Genomic DNA, 13274 nt, shown 5'->3' on the forward strand with positions numbered 1-13274 from the left:
AGATATCCACATCGGGGACGATAGAGAGAGCAAAGTGTTGTATCTTGGGTGTGGATGTTCACATGGGTCCATAAAATCATGAGACAGGTATCTCAGGATGAATTTTAGCCTTTTCCAGCTGCAGGGGCAAGACTCAGCCTCTGTTGGCCTGAGACCCCCTCCCTTAGCCAAGGGCATTTTCATTGTTCTCCAATTTACACCTTTAGCAGGTTATTTCCATATCCCTAAAATATCCTCTCCCCTAGGAAAGAAGTAGGGCTATTAAAGGATGAATATAGTAGCTAGGAATATGGCTTGGTTGTACAGCACTTGCCACAAACATCTGAGCCCTAGGTTTGATTTCTAGCATGCTAAAATGATAAATTTAGGAATACAGATGTTTCCAGTGTTGATGTGAGCCAAGGAGGAATTTTTTTTTTTTTTTTTTTGGTTTTTCCAGACAGGGTTTCTCTATGTAGCTTTGTGCCTTTCCTGGAACTCACTTGGTAGCCCAGGCTGGCCTCGAACTCACAGAGATCCGCCTGCCTCTGCCTCCCAAGTGCTGGGATTAAAGGCGTGCGCCCGGCGAGGATTTTTGAATTGGGCAGAAGGTAGTGCTTTGTTGTGAATATAATTGTATTGGGGGGTGGGACCCGAGCTCCAAAGATAGTTACTGAATACTTCCTGTCCAGTTTGTTGTTTGAACTTTTGACTCAAGAGAGGTCTGTGTTTTACATTGTAATTTCTTTTTTTTTTTGGGGGGGGGGGTTCAAGACAGGGTTTCTCTGTGTAGCTTTGTTCCTTTTCCTGGAACTTGCTTTGTAGACCAGGCTGGCCTCGAACTCACAGAGATACACCTGCCTCTGCCTCCTGAGTGCTGGAATTAAAGGCATGCGCCACCAACGCCCAGCCCACATTGTAGATTCTTACAATGAAACAATTAGGCTAAACCACACAGATTAGCTGGTAGAAGGCGCAGTGCGTTTTCAGATGACAGGACTGTGGCCTGGAAGCCTTAGACAGTGTGCTGGCTCAAGTTGCACAGTCCCGAGCCGGTTGAAAAGAACACTCACAGCCGGGTGTTGGTGGCGCACGCCTTTAATCCCAGCACACAGGAGGCAGAGCCAGGCGGATCTGGTCTACAGAGCGAGATCCAGAACAGGCACCAAAACTACACAGAGAAACCCTGTCTTGAAAAACAAAACAAAACAGTAACAAAAAACACAGAAAAGAACACTCACACTGTGCCTGCCTCTTCCAAGTCACCTGAAATGTACTTTGGAGAGAGGAGGGCTGGGTAGTGAGTGATGGTTTATATCTGGTTTATAGCTGCCGGTATCAAGAGTTTATTGTAACTTTTTATTTACTCTGATGAGTTATTTTTATATCGATTTACTTTTATTCATTGTAAGAACTAAATGAATTTTCTGGTTTCTGTGGACAAGTGGACATTCTTTATTTTAAAATTTATCTTTTTAAATCTTGTTTTATGCTTATTGTGCTTATTTCAGATTGATGAAGAATTTTCAGTAATAGTACAGATGTTTTCCACAGCTGTCCCCAGAGTCTCCAAAGATATTGCCATACCACATTTGATTCAGCATCCCCCCCACTTCCATGCATGAACACACACATTTTGTTCCAAATTTTTTAAAGATTTTTTTTTTTTTTTGTGTGTGTGTGTGTGTGTGTGTGTGTGTGTGTGTGGTTTTTTTGAGACAGTATCTCTCTATGTAGTCCTGGCTGCCCTCACTTGCCATGTAGACTATGCTGGCCTTAAACTCACAGATCCATCTGTCTCTGCCTCCTGAGTGCTGGGATTAAAGTTGTGCGCTACTATGCCTGGCTCTTTATTTTTATTAGTGTGTGTGTGTGTGTGTGTGTGTGTGTGTGTGTGTGTGTGTGTGTGTGAATATATGCCTTGTGTGCGTGTGCTCTCAGAGGCCAAAAGAGAGCTGAAGTTACAGGTGGCTGTAAGCTGCCCCATGTGAGTATGAGAACCAAACTCTAATTCTCTGAAAGAGCAGCAAGCTGTCTTTACCCCTGAGCCATCTCGCTAGCCCCTATTCTGTACCTTTTAAGATTAAACTGAAAGCCGGGCGATGGTGGCGCACGCCTTTAATCCCAGCACTCGGGAGGCAGAGGCAGGCGGATCTCTGTGAGTTCGAGGCCAGCCTGGACTACAGAGTGAGCTCCAGGAATGGCGCAAAGCTACACAGAGAAACCCTGTCTCTAAAAAACCAAAAAAAAAAAAAGACTAAATTGAGGTGTGATGGCCCACGTATTTAATCCCAGCACCCAGAAGGCAGAGGCAAATGGACCTCTCAGTTTGGGGCCAGTCTGGTCTACAGAGAGAGTTCCAAGACAGCCAGGCTATATAGAGAGACCCTGTCTCAAAGAAAATAAATAAAAGTTAGCAAAGCCAGGCATGATCCACACCTATAATCCAAGCCCTTGGAAGGCCGAGGGAGGAGGGTGAGCAGGGGCAGGCCAGCATGGGCTCCAGAGCAAGACCGCCGAAGGGAGGGAGGTGGCATGATGCCCTTCTCTCACAGTACCAACAGAAGGATCCGAAAAGGGAGCACAGTGCTGGTGCCCCTCTTTGTACTGATTCCTAGGTGTTCTATTTACTAGCTGGGATGTCATAAAAACATTGAAATCTTCCTCCAAAAGGATCCAGAATTATTCTGGATTATTCATTGTCACTTAAAACTCCTTCAGCCTGAAACAGCTTCTCCCCCGTCCTTCGTGACCTTGGCATTTTCAGGGCGCAGTGAGTGCTGTGGAACTCTGATGGTGTCCGAGGTGTCCTCGGGTTGGTTCAGGCTCTGCCTGTGGCAGGATGGCTGCAGGTGGCTCCCGAGGAGTGCTGCCCTGGTGCTTCCTCAGCATGCTGTCAGGAGGAGCGGCAATCAAGCCTTCCTCCATGCTGCTGGTGCTGCGCGTGATCTCCTGGAGAGACGGCAGCTGCCGGTTCTCAGCCGTGAACTCCATGTTTCCCTTTACGGTTTCATAGACCGCGTGAAGTACGCGCCTTGTCACACATTAGCCCACAGTGTCAGCCTGCTTTACTTTGGGATGGTCACTTTGCCCTGATGGCAGCCTAGCTGTGTCCTGTCTCTCCCCCCACCTCCCCCCATAACTCTGACACACCTGGTGGCAGCTAACAGTGGTCCTAATTCTGCCTCCAAATTGGCTGAAGACTCAGCTCTTGATTTCTTACGTTATTGTTTTGTTTTGGTTTTGAGACGGAGTCTCTCTGTGTAGTCCTGGCTGCCCTGGAACTTATGTAGATCAGGCCGGCCTCAAACTTACAGAGATCCTCCTGCCTCCCAGCTGCTGGGATTAAAGGCATGTGCCATCATGCCCAGCCTTACTATTTAAAAATGTTTAAATTATTATTATTATTTTTTTAAAGACTGGGTCTTATTCTGTAGCCCTCGCTAACCTTAAACTCTCCCAACAATCCTCCTGCCTCAGCCTCCTAAGTGTTGGGGTTGTAGGTGTGAGCCACCACACCTGGCTTAGCTTTCTATTCTTAATAATTTATTTATTATGACATTTCTTATGTTGGCATAGACCCAGTCCTACCCTGTGGACACTAATAAACCCATTCTGCTGCTCAGTCTGTCCCTCCGTGCCCGGTTAGAACACCTAAGGAGGACCCCTGTCCTCGTCACTCACCTGCGTTGTTCTTGAGTGCTTTGTTGCTCTCACAGTAAGATGTCCCAGGCTCCTCTGGCACGTTCCCTGGGCCAGCCTAGGGAACAGCCGGTCTGTCTTCTCAAGGAGCTCTGGTGTCTTTAGCAGATAACTGCATTTAGAAACTGAGACCTGGGCAGCAGGTGTGCCTGTTGCCGTTGGCTGCTTGTGTTTCTGGCTCTTCCTACCAGGAAGTATGTGGCTGCTTGTGTTTCTGGCTCTTCCATCTGGGAAGTGAGTGTGATTTACTTGTATCCCATCAGTTCATCTATCTGCATGCATAGCTCCATGTTTCGACCCTCCTCTGTCTTCCTCTATTCATTTCTTTCTCTGGGTATTTCCATTTGTTCATCTTTTATATTTATCTCCCTGTGTCAGGATGCATTCATATCATTGGCTCCCAGCTCAGCTCTGGTCTCTTTGTAGCGGCCCCACATTCCATAACATCCTTCTCAGCCACACGGCCCTGTTATTATTTATATCTCCGTTTCCTTGTTCAGTCTCACAAAACTGGTCATTTCGGAGTTGCTGCCCCACGTTTCTTTAGAATTTGTGATTGCTAAGAGCAAGAATCGCTGTACATTCTGTCAGTGTGTGACAGTTTTATAACTGGGCACCGTGTGGTTTCTTTTGTCACTTTAAAGTTTGGTTTGCTTGAGATAGCTTCTCAAAGTATCCCAGCCAAGAATGACCGTGAGCTTGGATCCTCCTGCCTCTACCTTCTGCGCGCTGAGATATCACCATTTTTAATCTTAGCCATGTTAGTAAGCTAGGGTTTTGTTCTGTTGAGGAGGAACGCAAAGCCTTTCAGGTTTAGAGGAGTCAAATTGCATTCAAATAGAAATTTCATTTGTGTTTTAAATTCTGAAAGTAGCTTGTTTTGTTTCCAAGACTCCATTCTTGTTCCCCATAGTTTTAAGTCTTTCAAAGAAAAACCTATCTTCAGAGCCAAAGTCTCTCCAACTGCCTTCTCTCTCTGGTGCAGATGTTGCTGGGGCTGTTTAGTGACTGCCCAGGGGAAGAGAAAGACAATTTCTCATCCATTGGAGGAGCCCTTTCCTGTTACTCTTTCGGGACAGACTTAGAAGAGAAGCATTTCTAGAACTACCTACTGTGTCTCCTCCTCCAGCTTTTTCCCTAGTCTCCCATGAGTCAGACGGGTCAGTGACGTTAAGCACAAAACAACTAAGATTTCGTTTGAGACACTGGTGGTGTGGGATGTCTCCTATCTTGACTGGACATCTTTGTCCACAATTCTCTGCAGATAGATTTGACCTGTGCTCATCCAAAGCCATGCATGCAGGGATACATGACTGGAAACTCACAAGCACCCTCCTTGGTGAAGGATTCTGACTTACTGGTTGGCAGCGGGCAGAGTGATCTACTTGGGGAGTCAGTTCCATGGCCCCTCCGCAGGGATTGTGGGAGAGATTCCCATCTTCGGGTGGATTGCTAGTCCTTAGGACTCCTTTCTCCTTGGGAAGTCTGTGGTTATCTTGGTACTGAAGGGACTTTGGTGCTCTGCATAATTAGTGTCCTTGGGACTCCAGGAGAAGATGTGGAAGAGGAGTCTCCTGCACAGGCTAGAGATAATCAGCCAGGGCTTAGGGACCTGGAGGTCAGGACAGCAGCCATTTTCTGTCTCATGGGGGCCTTTTCCTCCTTTTTCCAATGTTGATGAGGAGAAGCCATCTGGAGCTGTCGATGGAAAGGGCAGTGAGCCCCCCACCAGTGCTGCTCTTGTGGATGTCGTCTTGCCAGATTGGCACTGATGAGGCCATATACAGTGCCGCCACCGCTGCCACTGCCGCTGCTGCTGCTTCTTCAGGTTCTGATCTGCATTTGGCTGATGGATTCTTAGCCTCCCAGAATCCCACAGCCTGAGCTCTTGTATGGGCTATGCTGTCAAGCCTGGGGACTGGGACATTTTTGCTTTACCTCTTGAATTTGCACCAGTCAGTAACCAAAGTCCACAAAGCCGATGGGAACTAGAGTTAGCCACCCGCCTCGTTGTCCTCATGGCAGGAGATACACATATTGCCGCCTACCCTGACACTTGCTCCTGCCCCAGGAGTCCCTGAAGCGGGTGAGGTTGTGGGCAGAGTAGAAGCATGCCTCACTGCAAGGACTGTTACACAGTTGGCATGTCTGACAGTTCTTAAAGCCACTCTTAGAAAACGGATTGAGAAAATATGGTCATTTGATAGATGGGTTCTGAGCGATTGATTTCCAGCTGGTGAGAATTTCTAGACCAAGCACACGCACGTGGGTATTGTCTGCTCTCCAACTCCAGACGAGCTGCTTTGTAAGTAGGGTTTTGTCTCCCATGGGGTAAAGGAGCAGTTGCCTCTTTTTTTTCCCACTGTACTGCATAATTTTCGCCAAGTGCTTAGTGTCATTGTTGTCCTACGGGGTCTTGGAATTCACTTTCCCCAAAGAGAGCAAGACCCGCACGCTGTGGAGAGACGTAGCTCTCTGCATGCCTGTGGCTCCCACAGGTCCGACTTGGCTCCTAGCCTACCCACCACTGGACGTTCTGATAGGGAAAGATCTTCCAAAGAGAAACTAGATGGAGAACTGAGAGCTCTGTCCGGCAGGTGACTGTGGGATGACCAGAGTAAGGGTCCTCTCCGACAGTGAAAAGCCCCCTGGGGAGCATCGCCTGGAGGGATGACAGATTCAAGAAGGAGCCTTAAGCACAGAAGAAGGCAGTGTCCCCACACTGCAGACAGTGACACAAAGCTCTCCTGGGGAGTGCTCCTTCTGCACCTCGAAGTTAAGTGCCTAGACTTCGAGCTCTTTCTTTTCAGCAGGACTTGACATTTGTCAAGGACGTACACTTCAGAATGCCCCTGGTTTGCCTAGAGCAGTGGTTCTCAACCTCCCTAATACTAGGACCCATTAATACAGTTCCTCATGCTGTGGGGACCCCTCAGCCATAAAATTATTTTCATTGCTACTTCATAACTGTAATTTTGTTACTGTTATGAATCATAAATATCTGTGTTTTCTGATGGTCTTAGGCGAGACCCGTGTCCCGAAAGGGTCAGTCCACCCCAAAGGGGTCACAACCCACCACTGGCTGAGAACCACTGACCTAGAGCAATGAGGCTAGGGTAGGAATTCTAACGGCAGGACCCCTCCCCTTTCTGTTCAGAGGGAGAACATTGCAGCCTGCGATTGCAAGGCTTACTGTTATTATCTCCAGGTATATAGAATGGACACGTCTTCCAGGCTCTGTAATTAGTTGCGGTTTCTGCTCAGCTGTGAAACTTGGTTACTGAGTACACGTCTCTACTCCGCGGAGCAAGTGGGCTCCCTCCTCCACTGGGTGTTTTATCCGACCTGTGGAAGGACCCTTCCCAGTTCCAAGGCTGTGACTTCCTGGGTTCCTTTCAGCTCTGAAACTCTGGGACAACCCTCCCTGCCTCAGGATCCTGGCTTGCTTTTCAGTGGCTATCAGGGGAGCCACGCCTCACGTCTTCTGCACGTCAGTCACCATGACAGTGACCATCTTCCTGACTTTCAGAGAGGTTTTCTCCCTCCCTGCTTCATGCCTGACGCCCATGCTGCCCTGAAGGGGCTTCATTCCTGCCTCTTACCTCACTTGCTCAGGTGCTGTTCATGTTCATTATGCATTACCCCAGTGTTGTAGTGAGAAATCATGGAATATCTGTTTCTTTCCTGAGCATACTGAGTTTGTTAGAGCTTCTGCCGTTGTCCTTTGTGCTAAGTGGCCCTCAGTTTACTCCTTTTATGCTTACTCTCCAGCCTGGCTCTTGTCCTTTCTTCGTTATTATGAGGTCCTTTTACATCCCAGAGCCACCTGCCTGCCCCGCCCCCACACCCCCACCACCCTGTGAGTGCTGACAGAGCAGAGACCCATCTTCTTGGTCACCAGAGTCTCACAGTGTTCAAATATGTGTTAGCCCCACTGTGTGTCAGATCCTTTCTCGAATATTAAGCCACAAGTATGGATTTTCCAGTCTGTTGGGAGATAAAAGATTCAAAATGTTATTTTATTCGCCTTGTGTAAGAATCCTGTTTGAGGTCTTGGCTAGGGCCCTAGGTAGAAGACCCTGGCAAGAGAAATCAGACTTAAAGGGAAGGATTTGGCAGGGGTAAAATGATCTGTTGGGTGTGTTAGTTACTCTCCAGTTGCCATGAGGAAACACCCAGCTGAAGGAGGGAAGCCTTAGCCTTGAGGTGCTGACGCTAGCCTTTGACCCCAGCGGGCAGGCGGATCTCTGTGAGTCTGAGGCCAGCCTGGTCTACAAAGCAAGTTCCAGGACAGCCAGGACTGTTACACAGAGAAACTCCTGTCTCAAAAAAACAAAACAAATAAAAGGGAAAGGTTTATTTGAGTTCACAGTTTAAGGGAACAGTCCATCATGGTGGAGAAAATGTGGCAGGAGCTTGAGGCAGCTGGTCATATTGTATCCATATTCAGGGAATAGAGAGAGATGGATGTCAGTTCACTTCTTTTTTTCCTTTTTTAGTATACATGTACAGGTATGCAAACATTATGGAGGCCAGAAGTCAACATCAGATATCTCCCTGAATTACTCTACACCTTATTTTTTAAGAAAGAGTCTCTCAACGCACCTGGAGCTTGCTGATTCCAATAGACCAGCCAGTGAGCCTCAGAAATCTGTCTGTCTCTGCCTCCAGAGCTGGGATTACAGAGGAGTGTTTTTTCACATCAGTGCTGGGTGTGAACTCAGGCTCATGCATACACAGCAAGCGTGTTATCCACGGAATCAAGTGCACCATGGACCCCCCCCCTTTTTTTCCTTTTTATGCAGTCTAGGTCCCCAGTTAGAGGGTGATATTCTACACACGTTTAGGTCTCCCCTCCTCAGCTAAACCTGACAGCCACGCCTCTGGTTGTAGATGTAGTTCTGAACGGTCTTATTAAATAAGAAACACAGAGCCAAATGCAGAGTTAAAAGCCCAGAGATCGAGCAGCAGCTGAGAGCTAAGACCATCTTCTTACCCCTTGCTGTTGTCCTTCCCCTGAGAAAGAGACCTACGTTCTGTGTGTCTATCTTTTTATTGACTTTCTGTTCTGCCTTCTCATTGGTTGTAAACCCAACCACATGACCTCCTCGTCACTGCCTGTCTATACAGACCTCCAGGTCTCTATGGTTGGTATTGAGATTAAAGGCATGTGTCTCCATGCTGGCTGTGTCCTTGAATACACAGAGATTCTGCCTGTCATGTGATTGGGATTAAAGGTGTGTGCTACCACTGCCTGACTTCTGCTAAATGGCTGGCTATTAGCTCTGACCCCCAGGCAACTTTATTAACATACAAATAAAATCACATTTCAGCACAAATAAAATCTCACCATATCTGGGTGATTCTGAATCCTATCAAGTTGTTCATGAAGGTTTTAACCATTACCCTAAGGAATGAAGGAAACAGATTTTATGTAAATTTCTATTTAGGCCAGTGATTTTGAAACAACTCAAGATAAACTATCTAGGATTTTAGACATTGTAAATATTTCTGGAAGATACAAGATGGTTTGCTTGGTTGATGAATATTAACTGATAACTGGGATAACTTGCTGATTATGACTGTGGATCTCTGCTCTCACAGCTCATGATCTGGGGGTGTGGCACAGAGGGGATGAGGAGCCTGTGGCTCAGCGATGACAAGCATTGCCCCCCCACCCCCCTACACACCCCGCCCTGGTCAGCATAGCAGGATCTAAATTTACTTAGTCACGGACAGCAGTGAGCCCTGGAGAAAATGAAAGAGATGTTCCGACTTGGGGGAGGAGGAGTCAGCCTCTGTTCAACTCATTGTTTCATAGATAAGGAAACTAACACATAGGAAAACTGGCCTGTGTGAGACAGAGCACTAACCAGCCAGCCTGGTCCCTGAGTTATAGGAAAACTACCCTGTGTGAGACAGAGCACTAACCAGCCAGCCTGGTTCCTCAGTGCAGCATCATAGACTTTCTCTCATAGAGCAGACTAGGCAGGGACTAAATAATGACTGACAGTTTTCGGCCTAGGGACAAGGCTGGCCCCTCAATGTAGAAGGATTGCTGCTATACAGTTAGTCATGGCCAATATGCTCATTTTGGAATCACTAACACTTTCAAATTCCGATGAAAATTAAAATCTAAGAATCTCATGATGTAGCAACCTCCACATAATTTAAAAATGTTAATAGGCTTTTACTACCCAGATCAGTATTAAAAACACCTTTTGACTGGTTTTTTAATGCATGTACCAAAGCATAATTTATTAATAGCACCTTAAGGTTATAGAGTACAAAATGAATTTGATACCTTCTACTATAACTCTTGCACACATTAACCTGACTAAAACTCAGTTGATCCATAGCACATTTTATTTTTTAATTTTTAAAATTTATTTATTTACTTTTATTTATTTTTGGTTTTTCGAGACAGGGTTTCTCTGTGTAGCTTTGCACGTTCCCCAGATCTCGCTCTGTAGACCAGGCTGGCCTCGAACTCACAAAGATTCACCTGGCTGTGCCTCCCAAGTGCTGGGATTAAAGGCGTGCGCCACCACCGCCCGGCTTATTTTTTATTGTATGTGTGTGTGTTGTTTTCATGCATGCCTGGTGCTCATGGAGGTCAGAAGAGGGCATGAGATCCCCTGGAACTGAAACCACAGACAGCTGTGAGCCACTGTAGAGATGCTGGGAATCGAACCCAGGTCCTCTGGAAGAGCAACCAGTGCTTTTAACTACTGAACCATCTCTCCAGCCATGGAACACATTTTAGATAAAAAGGATTTTGAAAATAAAATAGCTGAAGAGCCACTTTGCTTGAAATTGACTCTAAGCAAGCTGGGTTGATTTTTAATTACATTCAGATAATAAATTGGCAGAACATTTTAGCTTTCATTAGTAGAACCATGTTAAGCAGGCTCATTTGGATATTGTTATGATTGCTTAAATTTAAATGTAAATGCTTTAATTCGGGGCTGCTATTTTTCATTTAAATGTTGTTTAATATTACATTCTTTAAAACATAATCACTCACACCAGAAACTGTATTTTTGATGAGGTCTTCTTATTACCTGAAAAAAAATGACTTGTGTCTGCATGAGTCTTTCACAGTTGGCATAAGCTGGGCCTGGACAGTGCCCATCAAATAAGAGCACTTGCTGCACTTGGCCGAGGACCTGGGTTCTGTTCCCAGCATCATCTGTAACTCCGGTTCTCAGAGATCCAGCCCCCTCTTCTGGCCTCTGTGGGCACTGTATGTGGTACACATACATGAGCAAAATACTCATAAAACATAAAACAAATAAACCTCTAAAAAAAAATTTAAGAGGCATAGGTTTAGATCATTTTTTAAATTTTTTCTGTTACTAGCTTGAGACAGTACAAATTCTTATCCTAATAGTGAAATGTTTCACTGAAGCTTGCCCAGTGATTGAGTAAAACCAAAACTTACTCTAAGCCACAGTCATCCTAGGGTCCCCCCTGCTATGTCCCTGGTTCTGTGGGTTGCAGTCTGATTGTTCTTTGCTTTATATCTAGCATCCATTTATTTTTTTTAAATGTCCTAAACTGACTTTCTAAAATCAGGGAGTCAAAGCTTCATGGTTTCCGATTTCCTGGTAACACCTGCATACTCATCATTTACTAGTGATTAAAGTGTACAGTATTGATCACTCAGAGTCTCACTAAGTAAGGTTTAATACAGTCTGCTGGTAATTAACCGGTGAAAGAAAAAGATCTCAGAGCACATGAAGCCAGGTCTGAGAAAGAGCTGCTTCTCTGTGTTGAGTTTGTCTTTCCTAGCAGGGGCTGATCCTGTGTCGTTTTTCCCTGTCCAAGGTTCCTCAGTGGTGTGCTGAATATTGCCTTTCCATCCACTACCAGCACGGGGGCGTGATCTGCACACAGGTCCACAAGCAGACGGCAGTCCAGCTGGCCCTGCGGGTAGCCGACGAAATGGATGTTAACATTGGTCATGAAGTTGGCTATGTGATTCCTTTTGAAAATTGCTGCACCAGTGAGACAATCCTGAGGTTTGTACGTAGACGCTTCATCTCTGCCTAGGTGCCTCTTGGCTTGGGTTCTGCAATCCTCAGAGTATTGTCCTTGTCGTCTACATGTCAAGCACCCACGGTGTAATAACTGCCCTCTCCAGCCTGACACACACTGGTTCTTTTCCCTCCCTGCTGTCCTCACTTGTTCCTTGTCTAAGCTTCCATGATTACAGCCCTCAGGGGGAGAATTACAACTTGTTAGTTTCACCCAAGACCTTCCATCTGGTACTTAGAGATTTGTGCCTCCTGGTGAGTCCATCACCATTGGCCTTGTGCCAGCCACGTGACTCCCTGTGGCTCTGTGTGATACCCATGTTTCCACACTTCTACGCCTTATACCTGGCCTACCCATCGTGTACTTGGCCTGTCTATGACTCTTCTGGGGTTGGCCAGTTCTTTCTAGTCACTCAAGATTCAGTGCAAGGGTCACCTGTACCAGGAAGACTTCCCTGGCCTTGTAGAGGTAGGCATTAGAGGCTCTTGGTGGGCTTCTGTGACACCCACCCTCAGCCTCCACATGGCCTTTGGGATCTGTTTTTCTAGATATACTTTGAAGTCCTAGGGGTTCCAAGGAGCCTTCTCTGAGGCTGCAGTTACGTTAGCAGATGTTTGTGTTTAGCTTTCTTTAACAGAGGCTTCCAAGGCTTGACACAAAGTAGAAAAGAGAAATGCAAAAGGGGAAAAAATGAAACGGGGAATTGAAAAAGTAACTGCTTAGAGCCAAGGCTTCTCTAATAGTGTTATAGCGCCCTCGTAGACAATGACAGAGCCTGTGCCTATCCCACACTGCAAGGAGTGGCCAAAGCTGCTTGCAGCCAGAAGTGACCACCCAATGGGTTTCAGATGCCCAGGGCACTGTCTTCCCCTTTAGGAGCTCGAGAGGCCAGAATATCTCCATATCCATAACCCACTCATGTGGCATGCTGGTGTGGCCCTCCTTCTGGAGAGTGCTGCTGCAGAATTACAGGGCAGGGATAGTGTTCTGCACACTGCTAGCCCATGTCTGATACACTTGTCCCATAGGGGATGTTCACTAACTTGATGGGAGGAGGGAGTACTGCCCTGGCCCAAACCTGGAGCTCGTTCAGAATGCCTGCCCCAGTGACTCATTCAGTATCAAGTATCAAGCCTTAGGGGATGTTGAGGCCAGGGACACCTTGGCTTAAAGTTCTTGAGGCTATTTTACCTTTGTGAAAATTCACAATGAACAAAGCCATTGGATGCATTTGTGTTTATAAATTACTCACTATATACAGGGCACATACAAAAGGAATCCCTTTCCCCTGTCTCTTAGGAACTCACAAGCTAGTTGACTGGTTAAACAGGATAAAAGAATCAACAAGAAGGATGAGGAGAGCTTAAACTTAGCATTTCCATTCACTATTTTCAACTTAGGGGGTTGAGAAAGTCTCGCTATGTAGCCAAGGCTGGCCTAAAGCTTTTAGTCCCCCAATGCTTCTGCCCCCAAATCTAGGAACTAGATGTGTGTACCACCATACTGCTTTTATTTTTCACCCTTTTAAAGGGTTTTATTTATTTTTATTTTAT

The 13274-nt window shown here is 46.3% G+C and overlaps 1 protein-coding gene across 5 annotated transcripts in view; it reads left to right on the forward strand.

The window, feature by feature from the left end:
* The window catches only part of Dhx32 (DEAH-box helicase 32 (putative)), a 67265-nt gene that overhangs the window by 24667 nt on the left and 29324 nt on the right, over nucleotides 1–13274 (forward strand). For all 5 annotated transcript variants that reach the window (XM_037209655.1, XM_028868773.2, XM_028868792.2 and 2 more), the window contains exon 3: nucleotides 11512–11705. In XM_037209655.1, the coding sequence (XP_037065550.1) occupies nucleotides 11512–11705 (194 nt within the window). The remainder of the gene's footprint in view (nucleotides 1–11511; nucleotides 11706–13274) is intronic.

Source organism: Peromyscus leucopus, chromosome 1 (assembly GCF_004664715.2).
Source record: "Peromyscus leucopus breed LL Stock chromosome 1, UCI_PerLeu_2.1, whole genome shotgun sequence".
Classification (NCBI taxonomy): domain Eukaryota; kingdom Metazoa; phylum Chordata; class Mammalia; order Rodentia; family Cricetidae; genus Peromyscus; species Peromyscus leucopus.